Below are 23011 nucleotides of genomic sequence, written 5' to 3'. Positions count from 1 at the left end.
CTCGCTCCCTGCAGTTTCCCTTTCTAGCTAAAAAGAAAAAAAAAAAATTGCAAATTTTGCGCCAATGTGGCAACATTTTTCCAAACAGATTTTCCCACGTTAGGCAAAAGGGAGAAATAATATAGAAATGAAAAAGAAAATAATAAAATAAAAAGGCGAGAGACTGACCGTTAGGCTACAACTTGTGATGGCGGTGGGGATGCGCTGTAAAGGAAAAAAAAATGTACCGTATGCAATACGAAAAGAAACCCCAACTGGTATATAACCCATTGCGCCGATGTGTCATATATATTATGTATATGCGCTTAACAAATAAAATGCGCCCTAAGGTTCTTTATGATAGAACCGTATGACGCATATATTTATGATATGTGCTACGAACTCAGTGGAACACTCCACCACCGTTAGGTGAGAATAATTTTGTTTTATGGAGGGACTGTGCAGATAGCTGTCCGAGAGAATAGAAAAGAATGCGGTGACTTATGTTTTTTTTTTTTCCTTCCATATTTTCCTTTTTTTTTCCTTATATTTTAATTTATTTTTATTTTCTTTTTACAACTAAGATTTGTTTCCTTTTATTTTCTGTGATGCATTTTCGATTACTTAGAAAAATTATTTTCCCCCCATTATCTAATAATTTTCTCGCGTTTCCACGAAAGTTTTGCGTTCCCATTGCGCTGTTTTTTTTTTTTTCTTTTTCGCGCGCTATTCTGATGTATATAATATTGTATATATATTGTTCGATATATTATATATATATTGATATATATTGTATTATATGTATTGTATATATATTGTATTATATGTATTGTATATATATTGTATTATATGTATTGTATATATATTGTATTATATATATATATGTATTACATCCACCTTGTGTGAAATGCCAATTTTATGAAAATCTGCAGAAGTTTTTCACCTGTAGAGTATGATACGTCATACGATAAACGCGTCATCAGCAAAGCGGAACAGTTTCCCGGTAGTTCGCCATCGAGCAAATGTTAACGAGGCATGACGAATAGGTTGACAACGCCATCGACGCATGTCATAGTATATCATGCCGCATTATACGAGGCTACACTATACTTTGCGGGATTGTATTATGCCTCACTATGTTATATTTTATCGTACTATGCAGTGATGTGATGTGTTGTGCTGCGCTGTACTGTCCTATGCTGTACTGTATCATATCATGCTGTGCTACATCTATGGCCTTGCGATGCATAATGACACTTAATAACGCGTTGTAACAGTAAAAGAGGGGAAAGTCGCAAGATTGGTTTTGCCTTTTTTTTTTTCCGTTCCGCGGTGTCTTTGTTGCCCATTTTTGCCAGCATTTTGCCCCTTTTTAGTTGCACGTTTGTTTTTTGTTTGTTTGTTTGCTTGCTCGCTTGCTTTTTTTTTTTTTTTTTCCTCTCACATGGTTTAAGATTTGATATTTTCCCCAGGGGATATATTACAGCGGCACATGTGCATTCCCTGCACGACGACCTCGTATGACAACCCGCGCGTCTACATATGCATAAAAGCGTTCGTCCGAACAGGGCTGTAACTTCGCTGCGCGTACCTCTGCCACGACGTAGCACATATGAGAATTATCAACACCAAGGGGAAAAGTATCCAACTCAACTTCACCCATTTTTTCCCGCAACATATAACCCGCGGGAGTGTTCCTACGCAAAGTCCACATGCGGCTACGAACTTGTGTGCGAGAAGATATTCCCCACTTTGGTTATACTCTCCATCCCACTGCGCGATCGCAAAAAGGCCCAATAGCAGTGGTGGAAGAGAACGAAGCGGTCATCCAGAAATTTGTCAAGGTGAATCCAGTGAAGGATAATCCTGTGAAGGATAATCCTGTGAAGGAGGATCCCGCCGAAGTGAACTCCTCCAAAGTGAATCCCTCCAAAGTGAATCCCTCCAAAGTGAATCCCTCCAAAGTGAATCCCTCCAAAGTGAATCCCGCCAAAGTCAAGCGGGAAAAGGTGGACCCAGCCAAAGTTCACGCGTCATCTGAGCGAACGACTACAGTGGAAGACATAGACATAGAGGTCGGGCGCCAGCACGGCGAAAAAGGCAACAACCACAACAACCAAGGAGGAAATAACAACGAAAACGGCAAGGGGGAGAAAAAAATGATAAAAAAACTTGCGTATCACATTGTGGCATACATTTTTTTTGCGCTTCATTTAAAACTATTCATTCTTAAAGTCTTTTATCCAAAATGGACATGGGACATGTATCATATCTATTTTTGTCTGGCCACTTGTTATGTTAGTCTGCTCACAATTTATGCCACTGCTGTTTTTTGTAATTTGAAGACGTTCGATTTGAAAAATTATCCTGTTGAAGAAATACAGTCATGTAAGAATTATGCCAACAAGAAGAATCTGCACCCCTACGTCTCCATGGAGAGGTTGGACTTGATCAACATGAGCTTTATTAAGCTACTCTATGGCGCGATGTTTATGGTAATGCTCGGCGCGTCGGAAGAAGCACTACGGAAATATATGCCAAAAAAAAATAAAATAATAAAATAAAAAAAAAAAAAACGCCCCAATTCACTCGCAGTACAACATTGCGCAATCACACATACACGTGCACATCCAATTTGATTTCCCCTTCGCGAATAGGCCCCCTGGAAAATAATATCCTACTTCATCATAGCCACGGCCAACATTCTCTGTTGTTGTAAGTATTCACGAGAGGATAAAATGGGCACGTAAGCCGCAGCTCAGCGGAAGTGTTACACTGTTGTGGCAGTCTGGACATAATACCCCCTTTTTCATCTATCTTCCCTCCCCCCCCCCCCTCAGTCCTGTGCTCATTATTCATGGGGGAGAGCAAACAACACCAAGAAAGCGTAATCTTAAGAATTTACGTAAAATTTCTCCAGTTTATATGCCGAGTGGCCTTATGGCTCTTCGGAGTTAATGAATTAGAAAGTCATTACCTGTGTGATATGGACTGGCCAAAAAATATCGTTGCGAATCACGTGTCTGTCCTGGACACCTTTTATTTTATAAGTGAATGTGCATGCAGTTTTGTTGCCAAAAAATCCCTGCGCAAGGACGTATTTGTTGGACTTAGTGTTACAGCCTTAAGGTGTGTATTCGTGTACAGAGAAAAATCAGAGGATAGAAAAATCGCCCTGGAAAGCATCAAGGAAAGACAGCGGATGGTAGAAGAGAAAAAAAATAATTTCCCATCTTTTGTTATATTTTCGGAGGGAACAACATCCAATGGGATGCAATTAATTGAGCAGAAAAAAGGGGCTTTTTCTTCCCTCCTCCCTGTCACCCCCGTTTTGCTGGTCTACGACTACGACTTTTTTAACCCGGCCTACGACATTTTGCCCTTCACCTGGTGGCTCATTCTGATTGCATCCAATGTGAGTGCCCTTCCGGCGCCGCATTCTAGCAGTGCATCGCAGTAGTGTCTCATAGCGGTGTTCCATAGCGGTGTTCCATAGCGGTGTGCAATAGCGCTGCTTTCTATCCGCTCATCTTATCCGCTTAATTAAGCCGCCCATTTCACCCCCGTGTTTCCTCCCCCCGCAGTATCAAAGCATGTCTCTCAAAACGTACTGGCTTCCCAAGGTTTACCCACCCGACAAAAAGAAATTCCCGAACATGACAGAGGAAGAACGCATAAACGTTTTCCATGACGAAGTGTCCAGAATCATGTTCCAGAATATGAAGAAGTACAACCCCAAGGCGCCCCAAGATATAGATGACTATAACGACTGGCCAGGATCGCTACGTATAAAATTGGAGTTTTTTCAAGCCTCCCTTGGGAACATAGCTACCAAGTATTTAATGAAGGAAAAGTGTCGAAGTGAAGAAAAATAATTTTATCAAATTAAGAGAAGACAGTAGTTTTTGGCCACCCGGCGCGCGTGCCCGATTTTCCAGTCCGTTATATTCGGTCATGAGCGTCTTTAATGCCATCTCTTACCCGATATATTGTTCCAGTGACAACGACAGCAATACGACAATGATAATAACTTCAGCCGCCGCCTCAACAGAAGTAGCAGAAGCAAAGCAGCAACATCAGACATAACAAGAACAGGAAGAATAACAGGAAGAACAAGAAGAACAGCAGCTACTACTTGCACCTTCATGGCGGTCCTCCGCATTATAGAAATTTGCATGATGATCATCCCTTGGGAAGTCATCCGTTTGATAGGCACTCCCTATGTTGTGGTCTGCCTGATGATAATCATGCGCATACTATCCTTGTCATGTTTTAATTTTTGTTTTTTTAAAAAAAAAAAAAAAAGAAGTAAAAACATAACCCTTGTTATGCTCTTTTTGTTATTTTTCCTTTATGTTTGTTTAGTGATTTTATCCTATTTTAAATACTTAAACTTTAATAAAAATTTGCTTTGCTCTTTTTTTTTTTTCCTTTTTTTTTCCTGCATCCGTCTTCCCCAGTTTGGCATTAATTTTTTGTATAACTTTTTTTTTCTCACTTTGGTTATTTTCATATAGTTCATTTTATTCCAAAGAGAGAATGGAATAAAATGAGAACAGAGAATATTTATTAAAACTTCATCATGCAAAAAAGTCATCATTTAACTTTTCATTAATTCAAGTAAAATTGTTTTTTAATATAGAGAGAGCATATATTTCTTTTTTCGTGTCCCCTTTTTTGCGAAGTTTTGGCTACCCATCACTTGAGAACGTTGATTGTCAGTACAGTGCCGTCTTTTTTATAAAAACCCTCCTCGTGGGTAGACGTCATTGTGAAATTTGCAACGGTCATTTATAACCAAATGGCATTTTTGGCGAGAAAAGGCCGCCCCCTCCAAGCGTTTCAAACGCAGCCTGGATGCGGAATGGAAGTTTACGTAACTCACGCTTGTGTAAATATTTTTTCTTTCTCCTTTTAACCTTTTCGCGTTTGCAGTGGGATAACCCAAGCTGACGTTTTGTGTATTTGTCGCACACTTACCATTTACCTGCACCGTTCAGATGAAAAGGCCCCAATTTATACACATTCTTCAGAAAAGTGGAAAAAAAAAAAAAAACTAGCCAAATTGGCAAAACCATATGTGCCAACCTTTTTGGTGCTTCTTTATGAGCCATTTGGAAATTCATTACACGGAAAAATGCAACATATGGATTTTGATTTAATTTTTCTGAATTGTTCATAAAAAAGAATCAGTTTTTTAATGGCTTTAGCCCAAGTTTTAAAAAAAAAAAAAAAAAAATTCTTCTTTTAACCACTAGCCATTTTTGTCACAAATACAAGCGTCCTTTGCAGGCAAATTTCGCTGAACTGTTCTCCTATTTCTGTGTTCTCTTGGTTTATTTCGCGCAATTTTCATAATTTGCGGCTTCGTTCGACTTTGCCGCGAATTAAACCAAGGCTATGACATACATTCGCGTCAAATATGCGCTCTACAAAGGCGCGAAAAATGAAAGTTGCCCTTTTTTCCGAAATGGAAGTTCCCGCATTTACATGCTAATTCGTTTGCACAATTAAGACATGCGCGCACACGCTGGTGCTCACCGGCCCTTTAACTTTAACAACTGCTTTCGCCCTCGTGTTGTGAGAAAAAAAGAAAGCGGAAAGGCACAATTCGTTAGAAGGAAATGCACGAAAAGAATGAATGCGCAAAAAAATTAATCTTGCCCAATTTTTTTTGAACACAACGTGAACATTCATAAATATAGGCCCTACTCACCCTGCAAAAATGCTTACAATTCCGAACAGTTTCACTTAACATTGCTTTGCCGCCCCCAGCAGCGGTTAGTATTACACCCCTACATTGTTTTCGTAACATTGACCTTGTCCCAATAAAAAAAAAAAAAAAAAAAAAAAAAGAAAAAAAAAAAAACGTTCATTTTGTGCCATTTCCTTTTTTTCACCGCACGTGATTCACCAACGCGACATGTAACTCCCCGTGTGTAGTACACTTGGGGGGAAAATGTCACCATTTGCCCGCACAAATGAAAGCCTATATCTTATCCATTAACTGCTTATAATTTAGCAGTTTTGTTAATCGCAATTTCGCTGATAAACTAACTCGCGGAAATCTTGCTTACCAATTTCTGCGAATATCTGTTTAATTTATTTGACTTACTGACTTTTTTTACCGCGCAACATTTCCTGGCGCAAATAGGAAGTTTAAACGCCCCCGTGTAGTAAATATAAACGAGATGTGTACCTTCTAGGTGCGTTGCCATCATTGCCCATTTCAAGATGACCAATTAATTCATGTGCATCACATTTGCCGAATTTTCACGAATTGTAATTTATTTTACTTCAATTCGGAGTATGTCCTGTTAGAATCGCGGCGATCCAAGGGTAAGCGTGTCAACTTCTCAGCGTTGATAGGAGACCAGAAATGAAGTCCACTTTCTTTATGCACTTTTCTTCTTAACTCATATTATAGCACTTTGGTTCTGTCAGCGGGGAATGAAATGCCCCTCCATGCGGCACAGATATTAATGTGGGTAGAATCTAACCGAGGCAGTGTGTACTGGAGGAGGACTGCTTTCTCCACCTCACCCCTTTTGCAGTTCGTTTCACTAAACTGCACTCGTGGCCGTTTCTTTCCGACATTTACAAAAAAATGACGAGGGAATTATTACTCTCCCTAGTGCACAATGCCAGAACCCAGCTGACTAACGAAATGGTGGCACTGAATGACGACATTCTATTTTTACAAAATGAGTTAAGCCTGAGTAAGAACAAGCACTGTTCCGATCTGGTGAAAAGAAAAACAGACATAACCAAGGAACAGAAGTTAAAGCAATTAAGTGGCTTCTTGACAAAATACGTAATGTTTTTGTTGGATAAAAGAGAAGGCAATGCACCTTCCGGTGGTTATTACTCTCATGTGATGAGCAGAAATGACGGAATTGCAAGTGTTATGGAGGGCATAGACAAGGCGGAAACAAGGAAAGAAAACAGTGCAGCCGAACGTTTGAAAGATTTGTGCCAGAAGAGAAGCGCACTGGAGGATATGCTGCGTCTGCTGCAGATAAGTGAGGTAGAAAAGTTGAGTGACGACAAATCGCAAGACGTATTTTCTGACTTGATGTTTCAGTTGAAGAGTTCGATCCTCGGGGGGACAGGACATTTGTTCAGCAGGATGCGGAACAGTGAGGAGGGGGCTAAGTTTCGGTTGGGCAAAGCGAGTGACAATGGTGGTGATAATAATAACGATGATGAGGAGGAGCATGATGAGGATAATGATGGTGATGGCAATGCTGCGCGAGGAGACCGCTGTTCCACCGCGACATCGGCGGGGGCAGGGATAAACTCCAGCCGCGAGCTGGTCACCGATTTGGAGGAAGCAAGCGGGTCATCCGATGTGCACGCCGATGGTACACTGAGGGGAAAGAGGCCTGCTAAAAGCCCCTCACTAGATGCACACATCTCCGAAAAGGGAAGCCCCTTAACTTGCAAATCGCACACGGAGGAAAAACTCCTTCCAAAGAGTGCCTCTCTCACAAGTCCGTTTTTAAAAAAACAGCAAAAGTGCAGGGGAAGAAATAATCAGGGCGATTCCTCCATGCAAAAGTTCAATTTGATGAGAAAATGTTTTAGCAACACGAATGGGGTTGTCACGTCGTTCCTCTTTGACCGTGATAGGAAGATGGACGAAGGAGCAGCGGACATATCCACGGGAAGCAGGAGAAATGAAAAGAGTGAAATTTCCATTTTGAGGAAATTCTGCCTTGAAGAATCATCAGTCCATCTGGAGAGTAAACATACAAACGTGGCAGTGCTGAAGGAGCATATCGAAAAAGGTAGCCCCAAAATTTCAGTTAAACCGATCCCCCCCTCGATAAATAAGAGTGGAAAAAATGTGTGCACAAGGAAGGGGGGCAATCAATCGAATGTTGAGGCATGGGAAGGACGTCATCAATCGGGTTCGTTTGACTCAATCTCCTCCGGCTGCTCCTCCTCCTCATCTTCTTCGGACGCGTCTGCATCGAGAGGTCCTGGGAGGGAAAGAAGCGAATTGGGCAGACAGATGGGGAGAAAAAAGTACCTCATCAGAATAAACAGAAAGGGGCATGGCAGTTTTGAAGTTAAAAAGGACGGAGCAAACTCGTCCAATCGTGCCTACGATTTTGAGGTCATTTATGAGGATACCGATGGAGTGGTTGGTAGGATGGATGCCGCTGCACCGGAAGAGAGAACACCGAAACAGTTGGTGCATTTTTCATTTTTGAGGAGAGGGGGAAAGATATGCGGCGTGCAAAAGTTACACATCGGGGATAGCGAACTTGTGAGGAGTCTCCATTTCAGGAGTACCACCAAGGGTGGGCCTCGCGATGAGGTTGTCGATGGTGTATCGCCAGGAGAGAACCAGCTTGTGCCGCGGCGAAGGAAGGAACGTACAACGAAGGAGGCGCGTAAACGAATCAATCTGCTGGAAGAGAATTTAAAAAACTTGAGGGAGGAAAATTTCAGGAAGAAGTACGAGCTGACGAGAATAATAGACGACATGAAGAGGAGAAGAATGAAAGGTATGGTGGCCAACGAGGGGGTTAATTCCGAGGGGGCGAATCACCATGGGGCTACTTCCGATGGTGAGGCAGCGTCTTACAATATGGAGTTTGTAGAAACGAATCGACTACGCGGACTGTATATCCACATGCTAGACAAGCAGAGCCAACTGGAGAGAGACAAAAATTTCTACAAAAATGAACTGGAAAAATTGCAACAAGATATAAAAAATGGAGAAGCTCCATTAGCAGATTTTCTCAGGGAAGAGAAAGAGAAATTCATACAAAGAGAAAAAGAATTCTACAAAAAGGAGAAGAAATTTTTACTAGTAAAGAATCAACTGAGGAAGAAGGTTACCAACCTGAAGAATGAGTTAGAGATAGCGGAAGTGAAGCTGAACAAAGAGAGGGAAGTGAATAAAGGCTTGAAGAGTACCATCACGGAAAATCTCTCCGTCATAGAAAAGAAGGATAGTGAGAGGAGGAATTCCGAACTGGAAAACGAATCCAAGATGAAGATGCTAAACATAGAGCTGCAGGAACTGATGGATACCGTGGTGATAGAGAAGAAGGAAAGAAATAAATTGCAGGAAGAAATCTGTCTCATTAGGAAAGACATGGCATTTGATAATTTCAAAAAAGTTGTCTTAGAAAAGATCACAAGAACGAATTGTGACATAAAATACCTCGCGGAGATCCTCGAGTTGTTAACGAAAGAGCTGGAGAAGAGAATATCCAAGGAGAGTTCCAATGAGAAACATGTGCGCGAATTGAAAGAGGAATGCAAGAAGAAAGAACAGCTGCTAACCAGTGCCCAGGATAAAATTAAGCAGGATAAAAGAAAAATGAAAAAGATGAGGGAGGAGATAGCCTACCTGCATGAGAAGAATAGGAAGTTGGTGGACAGCGTCAAGTGTATCGTTGCCCAGGGGGCGGGGGAATTTCCTAACGATAACGAGGTGATCACTCCAGAGGGGGAAGGCAGGACGATCTCTGAAGACGAGGGGTACTACCTCCCTTCTGACGAACGAAGCGGAGTAGTAATGCACCATCCGCGGAAGACTTCACAGATTTCCCAATCGAATGACACCGCTGGGAGGAACAGAAAAGGGAGGAGGGGGAAGGAGTGCGGACCAAGCTCAGGCAAAAGACGATTCAGCAAAAATAGGCAGAGCTTTACCAGCTTCTCGGACAACAGTTCGCTATTTCTGTGTCACGACATGGACACCAAGCGGGGGTACTCGTCCGACGAGCTGACAAGTGGCGCGGGAGACCGGGTCTACGTGTCCCGGGGGCTGATTCGGCACACCTTGAGGTGACGCGGTGGAAGCGGTAGCGATGTGCGATTGTTCGGGTAACCGCGGCCCTGATTATCATTTCGCTGTGACGATTATGATTTTCCCCCTCCGATGGTTTGTCCCTTTTTCAACAATCGTGTCATGGCACACCTCTTCAACGTGTTGTTGTGCCTGTTTTAAATTTCGAATGCACGCTCCGATGGCGCCACACGGATCGACGCGCTTTTTTTGGCATCCAATAGAAGCCGCGCATGTGTATGTGCCCCTGTTGTTATTAAATTTTTTCTTTTTGCGAATCGGATGGGACTAAACATTACCTGACATATTCATATTTTTTGAAACCGTCACTCATTCGTGAATCTTTCCCCTTTGGCGGTCTGGTGATTTTCCCAGGTGCCGATTTGTGGACTTTCCGATTTGCCGCCTTGCCAACTGCACATTTACCGATACTTTTGAACCGCTTTGAAAAATCCCCCTGGCGCTTCAACACACCTGCGGGGTTATTATGAAGATACTTTTCCGCCCGGTCGTGTCAACGTTAATAAATGTCCCTCTTCCCGATGTGCCGGATGTTTCTCAATTGGGGGAAGGCAGTTCTCAGTGCGCAGAAGAGGTGTAAAGACTCAGCAAGGGGTGATCTACACCTTTGTGAAAAAAATAGAAAAATTCCTACGATAGGGAACCGTATAGCAAAAAGGTGAGTAATCCCTTGGGAAGGGAAAACAAAGAACACCACTTTGGAAGAAGAGTAAAAACATCAAACACATTTTCCCATGTGTATCGAAAGGAGTGCAGAAATATTCCCGAGCTGTGATACGTGATGTTGCTAATTTGTTTAAAAAAGTAGTTATTCAAATCTGCTTCGTTGTATTTGTCGTTCAAATCGATCTTTTCGTCATAGAGCCAATGGAAGGAGGTGTTTAGGAATGGGATGAGAGGGAAGTGGGTGTATTTTTCGAGGTTGTCTTTCTTTTCCGGATTTGATTTGGCCGTCGGTGCAGAGCTTACCTCATGACATGAGCCCATTTCTGTCCCATGTGGGTCCTGCATGGGCGCGACACCTTCCCCCGACTGCTCCCCCTCGTGGAAGTGTAAATATACTGATTTGTCCATATACTCCTTCGCGAAGTTGTCGTTATACTGGGGGTCGTTCGATATTGGGAAGGACAGGCTCTTCAGGTGGGCCCTTATCTGATGGGTTCTTCCCGTTACAGGTTGACACAAGACGAGTGACTCTCTCAATTCGGGGTTGTATGCCAGGAACATAAATCGAGTGATGCTTGGTTTCAGGCAGTACTCCTCCGCGATTTGGCGGTTCTTCTGTGAGTACTTTGTAAAGACGTACTTAAGCAGCTTCTTATTTTCGCAGTACATGTATCCGAAGTCGACGACGAAGTGTTGTCGGAGGGATTCGTCCTCCTCAGAGCCGCGGTTGCTACCGGCGCAGTGGCTGTCATCGCGGCTTCTATCGGTGCGATTGCTATCTCCGCCGCTGCTATCTCCGCTTCTTCCCTCTGCGTTGCCGACGCCTCCCGCTTCGGCACCTCCCAATTCGAATTTCTCCACGTCGAACTCATCCCGCAGGTAGTCCCTCTTTTCGCGCACAATGCGGGTTAGGGCCTCCATATCGCCCTCTCCTCTGATGGCGCCCTCCTCGCAATACCTATTTCTGTGCAGGAAAATGTCGTTTTTAAACGAGTTGCCGTCGTTGAATGGAAGGGGCGAATCGTCCTTACCAACAGAGCAGTACTCTTCTACTAACTCGTTCAAAATTTTGTTATCCCTGTCGTCAATAACCTTTTTCTCAGCCATGAGTGTCCTAATGAGGGTACGGAAATCTCCCTCCACTCTCGTAATGTAGGACTTTTTTATGCTATTATTTGAGATGTTCTGTGAGAAGAAGGTGGAGAAGTCTTTATTCTTCCCAAACAGGACAATGCCTGAAGTGAGTTTGTCTAGTCTGTGTAGTGTGTAAATATAGGAGTCGTCCTTTTCCTGTTTGTCTTTGCTTTCGTTGCTCCTGAACTTGACGTATTTGCCCCGGCGTTGCGCGTTCTCTGATATGGGCGGTACGGGTGGTATTGCCGTGTTGTCTGCATTTGTTTTTTCTTCATTCTGCCTGTTTCCCTCTTCAGCGGAGCGGCTGCTACCTCCTGGCACGCTTCCGACTTCGCTCAGGGAGAGTACGGCCTCGTTTAACACCTCAATTTTGCTCTTCCCCTCGTTTAAATCCCTCTGGTTGGTAAGATAATCATCTGCATTCGCATTTTCGCCTTTTAAAGTAGTGATTACTTTTTTACGATATTGACCTGACTTGTTCAGGCAGTAGTTATCATCTAGAAGAGTTTCTCTTTGTTTTCTCTTCTTCGCGTTTTCTGGGAGATCTGCGCGCTGCTCAGCAGCGTGTCCTCCTATTTGGCTCTTCCCCAGGTGTCCCTCATTGTTTCCCTCATTGTTTCCCTCGCTGTCTCCCTTCTTCTCTCCTTCGTTATCTCCCTCGTTTCGCTTCTTCTCCCGCTCGGGTTCTTCCTGAGGAGAAGGGGATGCCGCCCCAGGAATGTCCTTAAAAGTGGCTTCTTTAAAATTGAAGCTGATTCTGATGACGTCCCCGTCGTTCTGTTCTTCCTGGCCGTCTTCTGTCCTGTTTGTCTCCCCGGAGTCGTCCCCCCCAGAGAGTGGTCCCCTTCGTAAAGTCGAGTTGATATAGTTCTGCAAAATTCGCAGCAGGGAGTTATACTGGTAGAAGCCGACCGGGTGGGTAGGCAAACTGGCAGACTTATACACGCAGATAAAATTCTGATCTTCGTAAAAGATTAATATTTTATTACATATGACTGGCTTCTCGAAGAGGAGAAGTTTATGTTGGATGAGATCGTTGCTTCTCAGGAGGTAATCACAGGACACATTTTCCTGATTTACCTTTATGTACCCTTTTTTTATAGATTCCTTAATGTAGCTTAAATCGTAAGCGCAAAATTCGGAGGTCAACACATCTGCAATTTTTTTCCCTATCCATCGTTTCTTCGTGTACAGCTTATATGTGTAGACATATGGACTAACAAAACGTAACTTATTTTTCATAAAGTACTTTGGCTCGAAGTTCTTATCCACAACATTCAATCCGCTCGTATTCGGAATAACTATTTTCATCACTTTAAATGAGTATGCAAACTTGATTAGTATCAGGGGGAGAATCCCATGCAGGCGCATTCTACGGTTCCGTCTTTCTGCGGCAGGGGGGGGGGGGTCGGGGGGGTCCGCTTCCCTGCCACTGCAACCGAGGGCGAGACCTAATAAAAGTAGACTTCCTCTCTGAATGTGAGTCCGCACAATGGAAAGGAGCAGTAGTCGCTACAAATCGGATACGAAGCCGATACGAAGCCGCTTCACTGCCACTTCACCGCCGCTACAACGTCAGGGATGGAACGAAGGACGCTACAGTCGCCGCGCGTCTTGCTGGAAGGTGACCCCTTCTGTTTTTCAAATTGGGGAGAGAAGGCGCGGAGCACTGGAGGCCCTCCTCGTAACATCTCCTCGTAAGATATCCTCGTAAGATCTACTTTCACCCTCGCGCCGTAAATTCGCAACGGTGCGGAAACGGCCTACATGCGGAAGTACATACCTTCGTACGAATTGGCTGCATTCAATAAAAACATCTTCAAATTATTCTCACGAAAGGGTTCATTTTTGATACTTGTTCGGTGGCTTCTTTACTTTTTTGCTCTCAGATCTGCTGCCTCCACTGACAGGCACCGTTCTAACCGAGTTGTGGTTTTTCCCTTCCTCTGAGCTTTGCCGCAGTTCATCTGGCACCCTTTAAAAAACGTCCATTTTTTTTTCCTTTTCTTGGCATTCCTCTATGGCGAACTCCGGATGTGGGGAGGAACAACCTTTTCTTTTTTTTTTTCTAACGAGTCGAAAGGTGAAAGAATGGCACGTAACCTGACCTATGTTGCAATTAGGAAGGTACAAATCTTGGTGCCCTGCGCGCAAATCGCCGCGGGGTCTTGTGCGCTTCCCCCGAAAATAATGGATAATGGTCAGAGCCGCGTTTCTAATACTTCTGTTCCGATCTTGCCTGAGATGCTACCAGCTGAGCAGAGCTGCCATAAATTATGAGCATCTTTGGAACGCTGTTCTTCCCAACGTAAGGGGAAGGACCGCCTACGTTAGGGGTCCTCAGCCAATAAGATGGATCCTCCGAAAGAGGGCGGCAAATAGAACACACACGAAGCGATGCAGAGGACACGCCCCTGGTGAAGAGGTGCACTGTCCAGGTGAAGAAGTGCACACCCCACGTGAAGACCTCCACACCATCCTAAATAAGCAGCTGCAAAATGTCGCAAAACAGATCCTGCAAGACGAAAATGTGAACCTGCCCAAGCACTGCCTCGTGGAAGACAACAAAATTTTCGACGACTATGAATACCAGTCAAGTGTGATTTTATTTTTGGAGCATTCTTTAGGGCAGGGAAAAGATGTTCGCAGTGAGGTGCTTCGGATTTTTAGAAGAACAGGTGGAGAGTTAATCGACTCACTGCATTTATCCCCCAATGGGATACTCAACATCCGGGTTGGCGATCCCTTCGTGATGCGCGAATTTTTGCGGTTTTGTAAGGATGCAGGAGCTCACATGGGGACAGCTCCAGTGGGGGGTTACAGAAGTAATTACACCCCCGAAAAGGAGAATCGCCAAATCGGAGGGAAGGGCACGGTCCTGCTGGACTTCTGCGGAGTGAACATGGCGAAGAACATGCACATGGGACATCTGAAGTCGCTCCTCCTCGGAAGCGCACTCAGCAATATTTTCCGTTCCTTGAATTATGATGTGAAATGTAGAAGCCATATAGGCGACTGGAATATGAATCTGGCAATAGTATTAAGTTTTGTTGTTATGTTTCCCCACGAGGTAGTATCGATGGGAAAGTCAAATGAAAGAAAAGTGCCTCGAATCGGTGGAAGTGCTAAACATGACAAGGCGGAATCGTACCAAGGGGATACTACGCCATGTGTAGACAGCGGTCAGGTGGATAAACACACAGGTGTGGAGCCCCCCCTGAGGGCAGATTCTACACAAGGTGGAGTAAAAGAACAATCGGAAAACCTCTTGGAGGAAGAAATGTACATAAAGATGCTGAGCAAATTGAAAGAGGAAAACTTCGATAAACGTTATCAACAATTGGACCCCTCCAAATGGGAAGATATCGATTTGGGTAACATAGAATTTGCCTACAAAATGGGGAAGAAGCTTTTTACCTCGTCGGATGTTTTCAGACGGATCAGTAGAAGTACCTTACGCATGATGTATCAGAAGGATGAGAAGATTATTTCCTTGTGGGATAACATTTGCAGGAGTAGCAAGCGGGTAAGAAAGTAGCTTCGTTGGACGGCTGACGGGAGAGCTATACTGCTTCCTTACTACTATGAGCAGCCTCTTTTTCTTTCTCCGTACTACTGCATCGCTCAGCTTGGTACATATTCTGCCCTGTCCATTTGCCCTTCTTTCCTTGTTCTCCCCTCCCCAGGCGAACAAAGAAATTTTGGATAAACTGAAAATCAGGAAATTGAAAGACAAGGGGGAGAGCTTCTACCTCAAGTTTGTGCCGATCATATTGCGGAGACTCGAAGACGCCAATGTGGTTTTTCATCTGGGCGGAAAGTCCTGCCTTCTGCTGAGGAGTAACCCGGTTAGCAGAAACCCAGTTAGCGGAGACTCAGTTAGCGGAGACTCAGTTAGCGGAGACTCAGTTAGCGGAGACTCAGTTAGCGGAGACCCAGTTAGGGGAGACCCAGTTAGCGGCAACCCCCTTAGCGGTGGCTGCACTCCAAGCCGGAGGAAAGAGACCCACATACTGAGCAGCAGGGAGGACCACTACGACGTGATGCAGGTGACGCCCGAACTTTTGGAGCACGTCAGGAGGAACGACGTAGACGAATTGAAGAAAAACTTCACTTTACTGACGCTCCAAAACGATGTGTCCTTCACTTACGCGGCCATTGACTTAGCCGCAATACACTATCGAGTGGTATATGAGAAGGCAAACAAAATAATCTACGTGGTTGACGAAAATCAAAGGAAGCATTTTATGCAGATTTTTTCCATCGCAAAGTTTGCACATATTCTCCTCGATCACGTTGAATGTGTATGTCTGAATTATGGTTTCGTCCTCAACTCAGAAAACAGAAAAATGAAAACAAAAGATCTCTGTGAAAAAAATATTTCCGTTAAGGACATGCTGCAAAATGTCCAGTTGGCTAATCCGAGTGGCCATGAAAAAAATGAACACACATATTTGAAGAAAATACACATGGAGAAGACACACAGAGAAAGCTTCCTTCTTTCTTCTGTTATTTATTCCTACTTGGCTGTAAAAAATTATAAAAGACAAGTCATAAACAACATCCTGAACACTCCTCACGTAGAGTATCTTTTCATACATAATTGCTACAATCAAGTGTCTTCCATTTTGGGGAAAGAAAAAAAAGGCCATTTCTCCTCCCTTCTGGGGAAGAGAAAAAATGTACTGATTGAAAATAATTTAAAAAAATTGATGTTACACATTATTCGTTTTAACAATGTCACGGAGGAAGTGACTCGCACGTACAGCGTGGACAGATTGTGCTCCTTCCTGTTTACGCTGTCTCAGAAGATGCAGCCGCTACTCCAGAGTAGCTTTGTGAAGAAGTTTATCCCCCATCTGGGAAGTAGCAGCGTTCATAATTTTTTGAGCATGTTAAATGGTTTGAGGAAGGGGAAGGCGAAGATAGAGGAGAAGACGAAGGTAAAGAGAGAGACTGAGGTAGAGGAACAGGTCGAGGGGGCACCAGCAGAAGCGCAGAACCCAACGGAAAACATCATCGATAAAGTGGCAGGCGACAAAGACGAGGTGACACACCTCATGAATAAAATCACCCAGGCGGAACTGTTTCTTCTCATCAAGAACAGCGGCCTGCTTGACCTACGCGAAGGGAGAAGTTTACCTGAACAGTCAGGCAAAATGGAAACGCTCATTTTTAATCGAATTTTGGAAGTACTCATTATGCAGACATACCTGTCCCTCGTGGGAAGAACATTTAGCATGCTAAATTTGCAACTGGTGAACTTTGGCTCACCTGGTTCGCGGCTGGGGAGCTCGGATCTGTAGAAGGTGCCCACATACACACCGGCTGTCTTCGTATGCACACACGGAAAGGGGGCCTTTTTGAGAAATTTCTTCCCCCAGTGGCGAGTTTTTTCACAACAGAAATATTAAACGCTTAAAGCTTTTGTTAACTTCCTCCACGAGCATGTACCATTTTGTCTTTGTGAAATGGGATTCCCGTCAATTTACAAAAAAAAAAAAAACGTGAACACGATGTTCACTCGAATAAGCGTGCAATCAAATGGGTTAGCATTTGCGACGACATGCAGGAGTAGCAATACAAAAAAAAAAAAACAAAACAAAACAGAAGAAAATGTTGTGAGAAAAAAATGACACAAGCATGTGCTTGGGCATGTAAGTTACCACGCCAGTGTGGCAGTGGTTATACTAACTGGTATGATACATATAGTGAGGAGAAAAAAAAAAAACAAACAAAAAAAAATCCAATTAAAGAAAGAAGCTACGTTTTAAAATGTTGCACATTTGAGAAGGAAGAGGATCTTGAAAGGGGGGCGATATCTTTCTACAAATATCATCATTTTAAACTTCGAAAGGAGCAGAAGATTTCTTTCTTCCCCCACTGGCAAGGAAAATCAATGTATGTGTGTGTGCTACACCCCATCGCTTGCACACTCACAACGCTCCCCGTGCAGCGTCACGCAACTTTTGTTCAGGCGTGTAGAATAGAAGCTCGATTTTTTTCTTTTTTTTTTTTTTCTTTTTTTTCCTCTCTTCGGCAGTGTGACCCTTCAAAATTGAACATTGGATAATTATAAAAAGCATAAAAAAGACAAATATTTAAAATACATTTACTAATTTTGATGCGTTAAAATTTAATTGCCCCTTCTTGCTATGCCTTTTGGAGTAACTTTGGGGATGGCCTTCACGGGTGGCGGTTTAACATCAAGCTGCTTGCGCCTGTCTGAGGAGTGGAAGGGGGGAAAATGGAAACGTGGTGTGGAAAAAGCGAAAATGGTGAAGACGGGACAGGAACCCGCAAATACGCAGATAGGCGGATACGCATTGCGCTACTTGATCATTGTATCATTGTATGTCCTATTTGTGGCAAAGTAACAAAATTAATGGAAAAAAAAAAGAAAAAAAAAAATGCACAACGGGACGCTCCTTTTTTGCCACATGTAGGTAACATGGAGTCCTATGGACCAACACAATTTGCCACTTCTTTACACGTGCTGACGTGCACTTCGCTCCGCTTTTTTTTTTTTTTTTTTTTATAACACTCGCTAACCTCCGTTCGAATCGGGAACAGAGGGTCCCTTGCCCTGACGCCCTTCATATTCATCTTTCTCTGACTTCTTCTTGCCCATACTTTTGCTGGGACCCTTCGGTTCGTCCGCCTTAGACTGTGCGCAACCCATTTCTGAGAAGAAAAGTCAACATGCAGATATGTGGTATGAGGACGCATTATTCAAGGACATACATCACAGGTAAGTTATAAAAACAGATTAATTCTGTTTCAAATGGTCTCAGAAGAAGTCTGCTTCGTGTTGCTTTTTTTTTAATTTTTTCTCTATGAACATATGTTAATAATATTTGCACACAGCATCATTGTCAACAAGATAAGCAACTGTACTTGTGAACGGATTATACAAAAGGCACGGAGGTGTGTTTGAGGCGATTCTTTATAGCTGGGGTGGATTCTCCTTGCCTTGAAAAAAAAAAAAGGAAAATTTTAAAATATTCTTTGCACTCAATTGGAGAATGGTAGGTGCAATGTGACAGATGCGGGCATCGTAAAAATGGTTTTGTTTGCTCTGCACAAGTGCAGGATCATGCTTCTGTTGCTGGCTCTGCAATCGTCGCCGCTTTCCTGCTAACCAGTGGCTCGTTCCGCTCGCTCTCTTGGTTTGGCCGTCTCCCTCTGCTGCTGTTTAAAGGCGATTGCCCAAGGCCCGTGGGTGAAATTCTGGATTACACAGCGGCGTAGATATCTATCAATATACGTGGGCGTGTATATTCGCACATGTGTATAGGCCCACGTGTACAGGCCCATGTGTGCACGCCTGTGTAAAGGTACAAAAGCCTAAACACATCAGCGAACGCACATGCTTATATGTGAAAGGCGTCGCCGCAGAGTACGTCTCACTTTAAGATGTTAGCATGTTAGTTAACACATGAATTTGCGCAAGGAAGGTGTTTTTATGAAATCAAAACATTGGGAGCAGTACACGTGGTATGGGAGGGTTCTTAATTTCTTTTTTTTATTTTCATTTCACAGAAGATTTTGTACATAATTATTCTCTTCTCTGACACTTTTTTTTTTTTATTTAAAGGACGAATTTTGTGCACATGTGGGATTGTTGTTTGGGGGTCAATTTGGTTAATTTGGTCACTCTGGTCACTTCTCTTAATTTGTTCAATTTGGTTAATTTTGGTTAACCAGTTCAACTCTGTGTTATTTACGATTGATCTTTTGTTGTTCTTTTCTGCTCTTTCGTGTAAATTTTGATTATTTTTAATTATTTCGTGATTCTTTTACGATAACGTTGTGGTCACTTTTTGATCACTTTGTGGCCAATCTTGTGATTTAAATTTTGGCTAATTTGTGACAAAATTTTTGCAACCTTTCACAACTCTGTGGCTGCCTTTTTTTTTGCGCCAGAAAAAAAAAGAGCTAGTCCTTTTTTTTTTTCTTTTTTTTTTTTTGGCTGCCTTTTTTTTTGCGCCAGAAAAAAAAAGAGCTAGTCCTTTTTTTTTTTCTTTTTCTTCTACACCTGTTTTGTGCGTCTGTTCCATTTGTTGGCAACTTTTATGCCATTGATTGAACATTCCCCCTTTTTACTTCTATCTTTTCCTTTTTTTGTTGTTGCCCCCTTTTATTATTCAAAATTGGTTTTCTCCACCTAACGCAGAGTTAACCGATTACTTCGCTTCTGTAGTGTGTATAATAGCCACACTGAAGAGAAATTGAAATGTTCGATTTTTTTTTTTTTTTTTGCCTGACCTGTTCATAAGAAGAGATCCGCTTGGTGGAATTTTTTTTTTTTTTTTACTAACACATGCATAATGGCATGTTTTTGGCTGTTACATGTCAGTATACTCTTGTGGGGTGGTGGACATATATTCACTTATGTAAATTCCCCGCTGGTCAGTAACAGCATTTTACGTTTTATCGCATGGACGAAGCGAGTGTGAAAGATTAATGGCTGGACGATGGAATTGTCCTGTTTCGCCGCATTCTTTTGGCTACGGTGAGCAGTAGTTAACGATTGTGCAGTTAACATAGCCGCGAGGACTAACGGGTAAGAAAAGAGAACCTCCCCTTCGTAAGGGGTCAACAAACTGTACACACATTTTAACAGCGTCCACCTTGCACATTTTGGTGAAGCGGAAATTGTCAAGTTGGGTAAAAAAGTAAATATAAGGCAACATTACACTGACATACTATGGATTGGTGAGCCGTTTTGGCAGAGCGTAGTAGCTTAACTTCTACCATACTTCGCACGGATGCCGTCGCTCACGCGTACATTTGAAGCGCGCGCAATCTGTCCCTGAATGAGACAGTCTCTTTAAATTGCACCGCGAATTTTGCGACGTCGCAGGGTTGTGACACGGCGGGGGACGAGACGTCTAGCAGCAGGAGGGGGGCCGCTCATCGATTCATTTGTGAGAAGAGTAAGGAACGGTTTGACAAATGAACGCGTCAGACTGGGTCTCTGCGAAACCATGCGAAGTTCACCAAGGGTGCACGTATATAAGCATGCTGATGCGCGCGTCTTATGGTGGTCCGTTTCGTCAAATGTTAGGGAAAACTAAGTAATGGACATCCACGAGAAGGCTGGGAGGTCGTCCCAAGCGGCCACTCTCCTAAGCGCCCCTCCACTTAAACCCCCTTGGTTTCTTTCAAAATTTTTCGCATAATCTTCTTGCACTTCTTCTTGTTGACGTTTTCAAATTTCGTCTCCGTCAAGTTGAGTTTTACGTTTCTGTTGAGGAAGCCGTAGTCCGTGTCCTGGTCATATTTAAAATGGTGCCAAAAAAAGGACCAAGCGTAATCGCCATTTTTTTTATATCCCTGGAAATCGAGCAATTCATCCGGGGTTTTATTAATGGGAACAAAAAAGGGGTACACATCATCTTTATATTTCCGATGGGACATTTTCATTTTCAATTGGAGAAAATTATTTCTATAAATGCATGTTATATCACTGAGGTCAACATAGGAAAAGGGTCGAAATGCCCTCTGGATTCTCGTATATTCTCGAGATTTGTTTCTTTTCTGCCTATTTTTGAAATTTTTGCATTCCCATTCTTGGATCATCAAATTTTTCTTCGTATTAATTATAACAACAGGAGGCATCGGCTCATTCTTCGTAAATTTTGTATCCATATTGTCATTCGTCGTGTATGTATAAGTGTACCTCTTCAAATTGTAATTGTTTAATTTGTTGTACGTACTGTTATACGAGTTGATCTGTTCACACTCCGCTTGCGGATCATCATTGATATCATTTGGGACATTTTCAATTATGTGAGAATCCAAGTCGTAAGTAAAATTTTTCTCCTTTGCTTCTTTGAATTTTTCATGATATGTATTTATGTCAAAATTGTTGTAAAATTTCTCTACGTTGTCGATTATGATGAGCGTGTCGTCGATTCGCATGTCGGGCAACCACGTCTGTATTACCAGGTAGATATTTTCTTCTAAATATTTATCCGTCTTCTTCTCAAGCATGTACATCTTTTTGATGACTTCATTTTTTTCCTCTTCGTCCATGTCTGCATCCAGGTCATTTTTCTGTTTCCCGTCATCCTTCCCTTTTCCTCTGCCGCTAATTCTGGAGGGAGAAGCCTCAGACGGGCGGACAATATTCCCATGGATGTCCATAATTTCGTCCGTTTCCTGGTACCTTTTAATGTCTTCCCTCACTTTTTGTATCACCCTCTTATTTATGAGTTTTTCCTTCTCGTCTATGCTCTTGACGTCTTTAAGCAGCTGTATGTTCACTTCATTGATATTTTCGAACATGCGTTGCAGCGTTTGCTCGTCTGCTCTGTACCTCCGTTCGTAGACATCCACCTTGGGCGAGTTCCCCACTCGCGCGATGTAGTCTCGCTCCTGATTGATGTATTGGAAGACGTTTTGTTTGGCGCCGGGGGGGCCCGTCTCAGCCTCTGCCGTTTGGGTCCCTCCCATTTGGGCCTTTCCCTTTTCGCCTCCTCCCACTCTGCACCCATCCGCGTCCATCGCATTTTTCGAGTCCACCAAGGTGGCTTCCTCGTCGCCCCTGTCTCCCCCATCCACTGCGCCGTTGTCATTTCTCTCCCCCATGACATCCTTCTCCTCTTCTAACTCCTCAATATCCTCAGAGTGCACCTCATTTGGCACTAAATTATTTTTGCCCCGATCGTACACGCTCTCCCTCACATAGTATACATTGGTCTTTCCAAACATGGCAACATCTTGTGGGACGTTTATTCCGTTCCTCTCGAAAAAAAGTTGCTTCGTCTTGCTCCCCCTGTCCAAGTCTCTTCCCCTCAGTCTGTCTTCCCATTCACGTGTGCTTCGTACGTTTTTTTTCCACGGGTTCCGATTTGGGAGGTACAGAAACAGCGTCTTTTTCTCTGACCACTTAGACTTGGCTCTTCCTCTTTCCCGTCCAGTTCTACTCCCGTGTGGGGCAAAATCCGATCTGCGCTTTTTCACCCCCACGTTATTGACGCCACTTCTGTTTTGGCTAAGTAGAAGCGTAAGAATGCACAACAGGAGGATCAGTTGCACGTTTTGCACATGTTTCATCTTTTTTGCAAAAATGAAAAACTGGGTTTTTGCTCCTGTGAACTCGCCACTGTAGCATGGCTCTCCCGGATTGACAAAATGGTGTCATGTTGGGAGTGGTGATAAGGGGAGTGCTGATAAGAGGAGTGCTGATAAGAGGAGTGCTGATAAGAGGAGCGGTTCACATCTCGTGGGGACCCTTGCATCGTGCGTGTGCGATCGCCTTGGATGAGTCAATCCGAATGGACCTCTGCAAGGCTTCCCTGAAAAGAAGGGAGGCTCAGTAAGTAGTGCCCCCCACCCACCTCCAGAATGAGCCCTCTCCCAAAACTTGGGGCAAACGTGGCGTAATAAAGT

At 43.3% G+C, this 23011-nt stretch overlaps 5 protein-coding genes across 5 annotated transcripts; 3 read left to right on the top strand and 2 right to left on the bottom strand.

Annotated features, from left to right (window-relative positions):
* Positions 1-1691: 1691 nt before the first annotated feature.
* On the top strand, positions 1692-3854 carry C922_01577 (acetyltransferase; the record flags this gene model as incomplete). The annotated part of the gene is made up of 4 exons (XM_008817180.1): positions 1692-2474; positions 2637-2694; positions 2820-3394; positions 3564-3854. 4 exons carry the CDS (start codon positions 1692-1694, stop codon positions 3852-3854), a joined length of 1707 nt encoding a protein of 568 aa, XP_008815402.1.
* Positions 3855-6586: 2732 nt separating this feature from the next.
* C922_01576 (hypothetical protein) lies at positions 6587-9793 on the top strand (the record flags this gene model as incomplete). The annotated part of the gene is made up of 1 exon (XM_008817179.1): positions 6587-9793. One exon carries the CDS (start codon positions 6587-6589, stop codon positions 9791-9793), a length of 3207 nt encoding a protein of 1068 aa, XP_008815401.1.
* A 648-nt stretch (positions 9794-10441) lies between these two features.
* C922_01575 (pseudouridylate synthase) lies at positions 10442-12982 on the bottom strand (the record flags this gene model as incomplete). Its single annotated transcript, XM_008817178.1, has 1 exon — positions 10442-12982. One exon carries the CDS (start codon positions 12980-12982, stop codon positions 10442-10444), a length of 2541 nt encoding a protein of 846 aa, XP_008815400.1.
* Positions 12983-13808: 826 nt separating this feature from the next.
* On the top strand, positions 13809-16917 carry C922_01574 (hypothetical protein; the record flags this gene model as incomplete). Its single annotated transcript, XM_008817177.1, has 2 exons — positions 13809-15137; positions 15298-16917. 2 exons carry the CDS (start codon positions 13809-13811, stop codon positions 16915-16917), a joined length of 2949 nt encoding a protein of 982 aa, XP_008815399.1.
* Positions 16918-20758: 3841 nt separating this feature from the next.
* Positions 20759-22675, bottom strand: C922_01573 (hypothetical protein; the record flags this gene model as incomplete). The annotated part of the gene is made up of 1 exon (XM_008817176.1): positions 20759-22675. The coding sequence occupies one exon, from the start codon at positions 22673-22675 to the stop codon at positions 20759-20761; it is 1917 nt and encodes a 638-aa protein (XP_008815398.1).
* Between the last annotated feature and the right edge of the window lie 336 nt (positions 22676-23011).

The sequence above is a fragment of the Plasmodium inui genome (genome assembly GCF_000524495.1).
Source record: "Plasmodium inui San Antonio 1 unplaced genomic scaffold supercont1.5, whole genome shotgun sequence".
Classification (NCBI taxonomy): domain Eukaryota; phylum Apicomplexa; class Aconoidasida; order Haemosporida; family Plasmodiidae; genus Plasmodium; species Plasmodium inui.
This window is presented reverse-complemented; position numbering and strand designations above follow the sequence as displayed.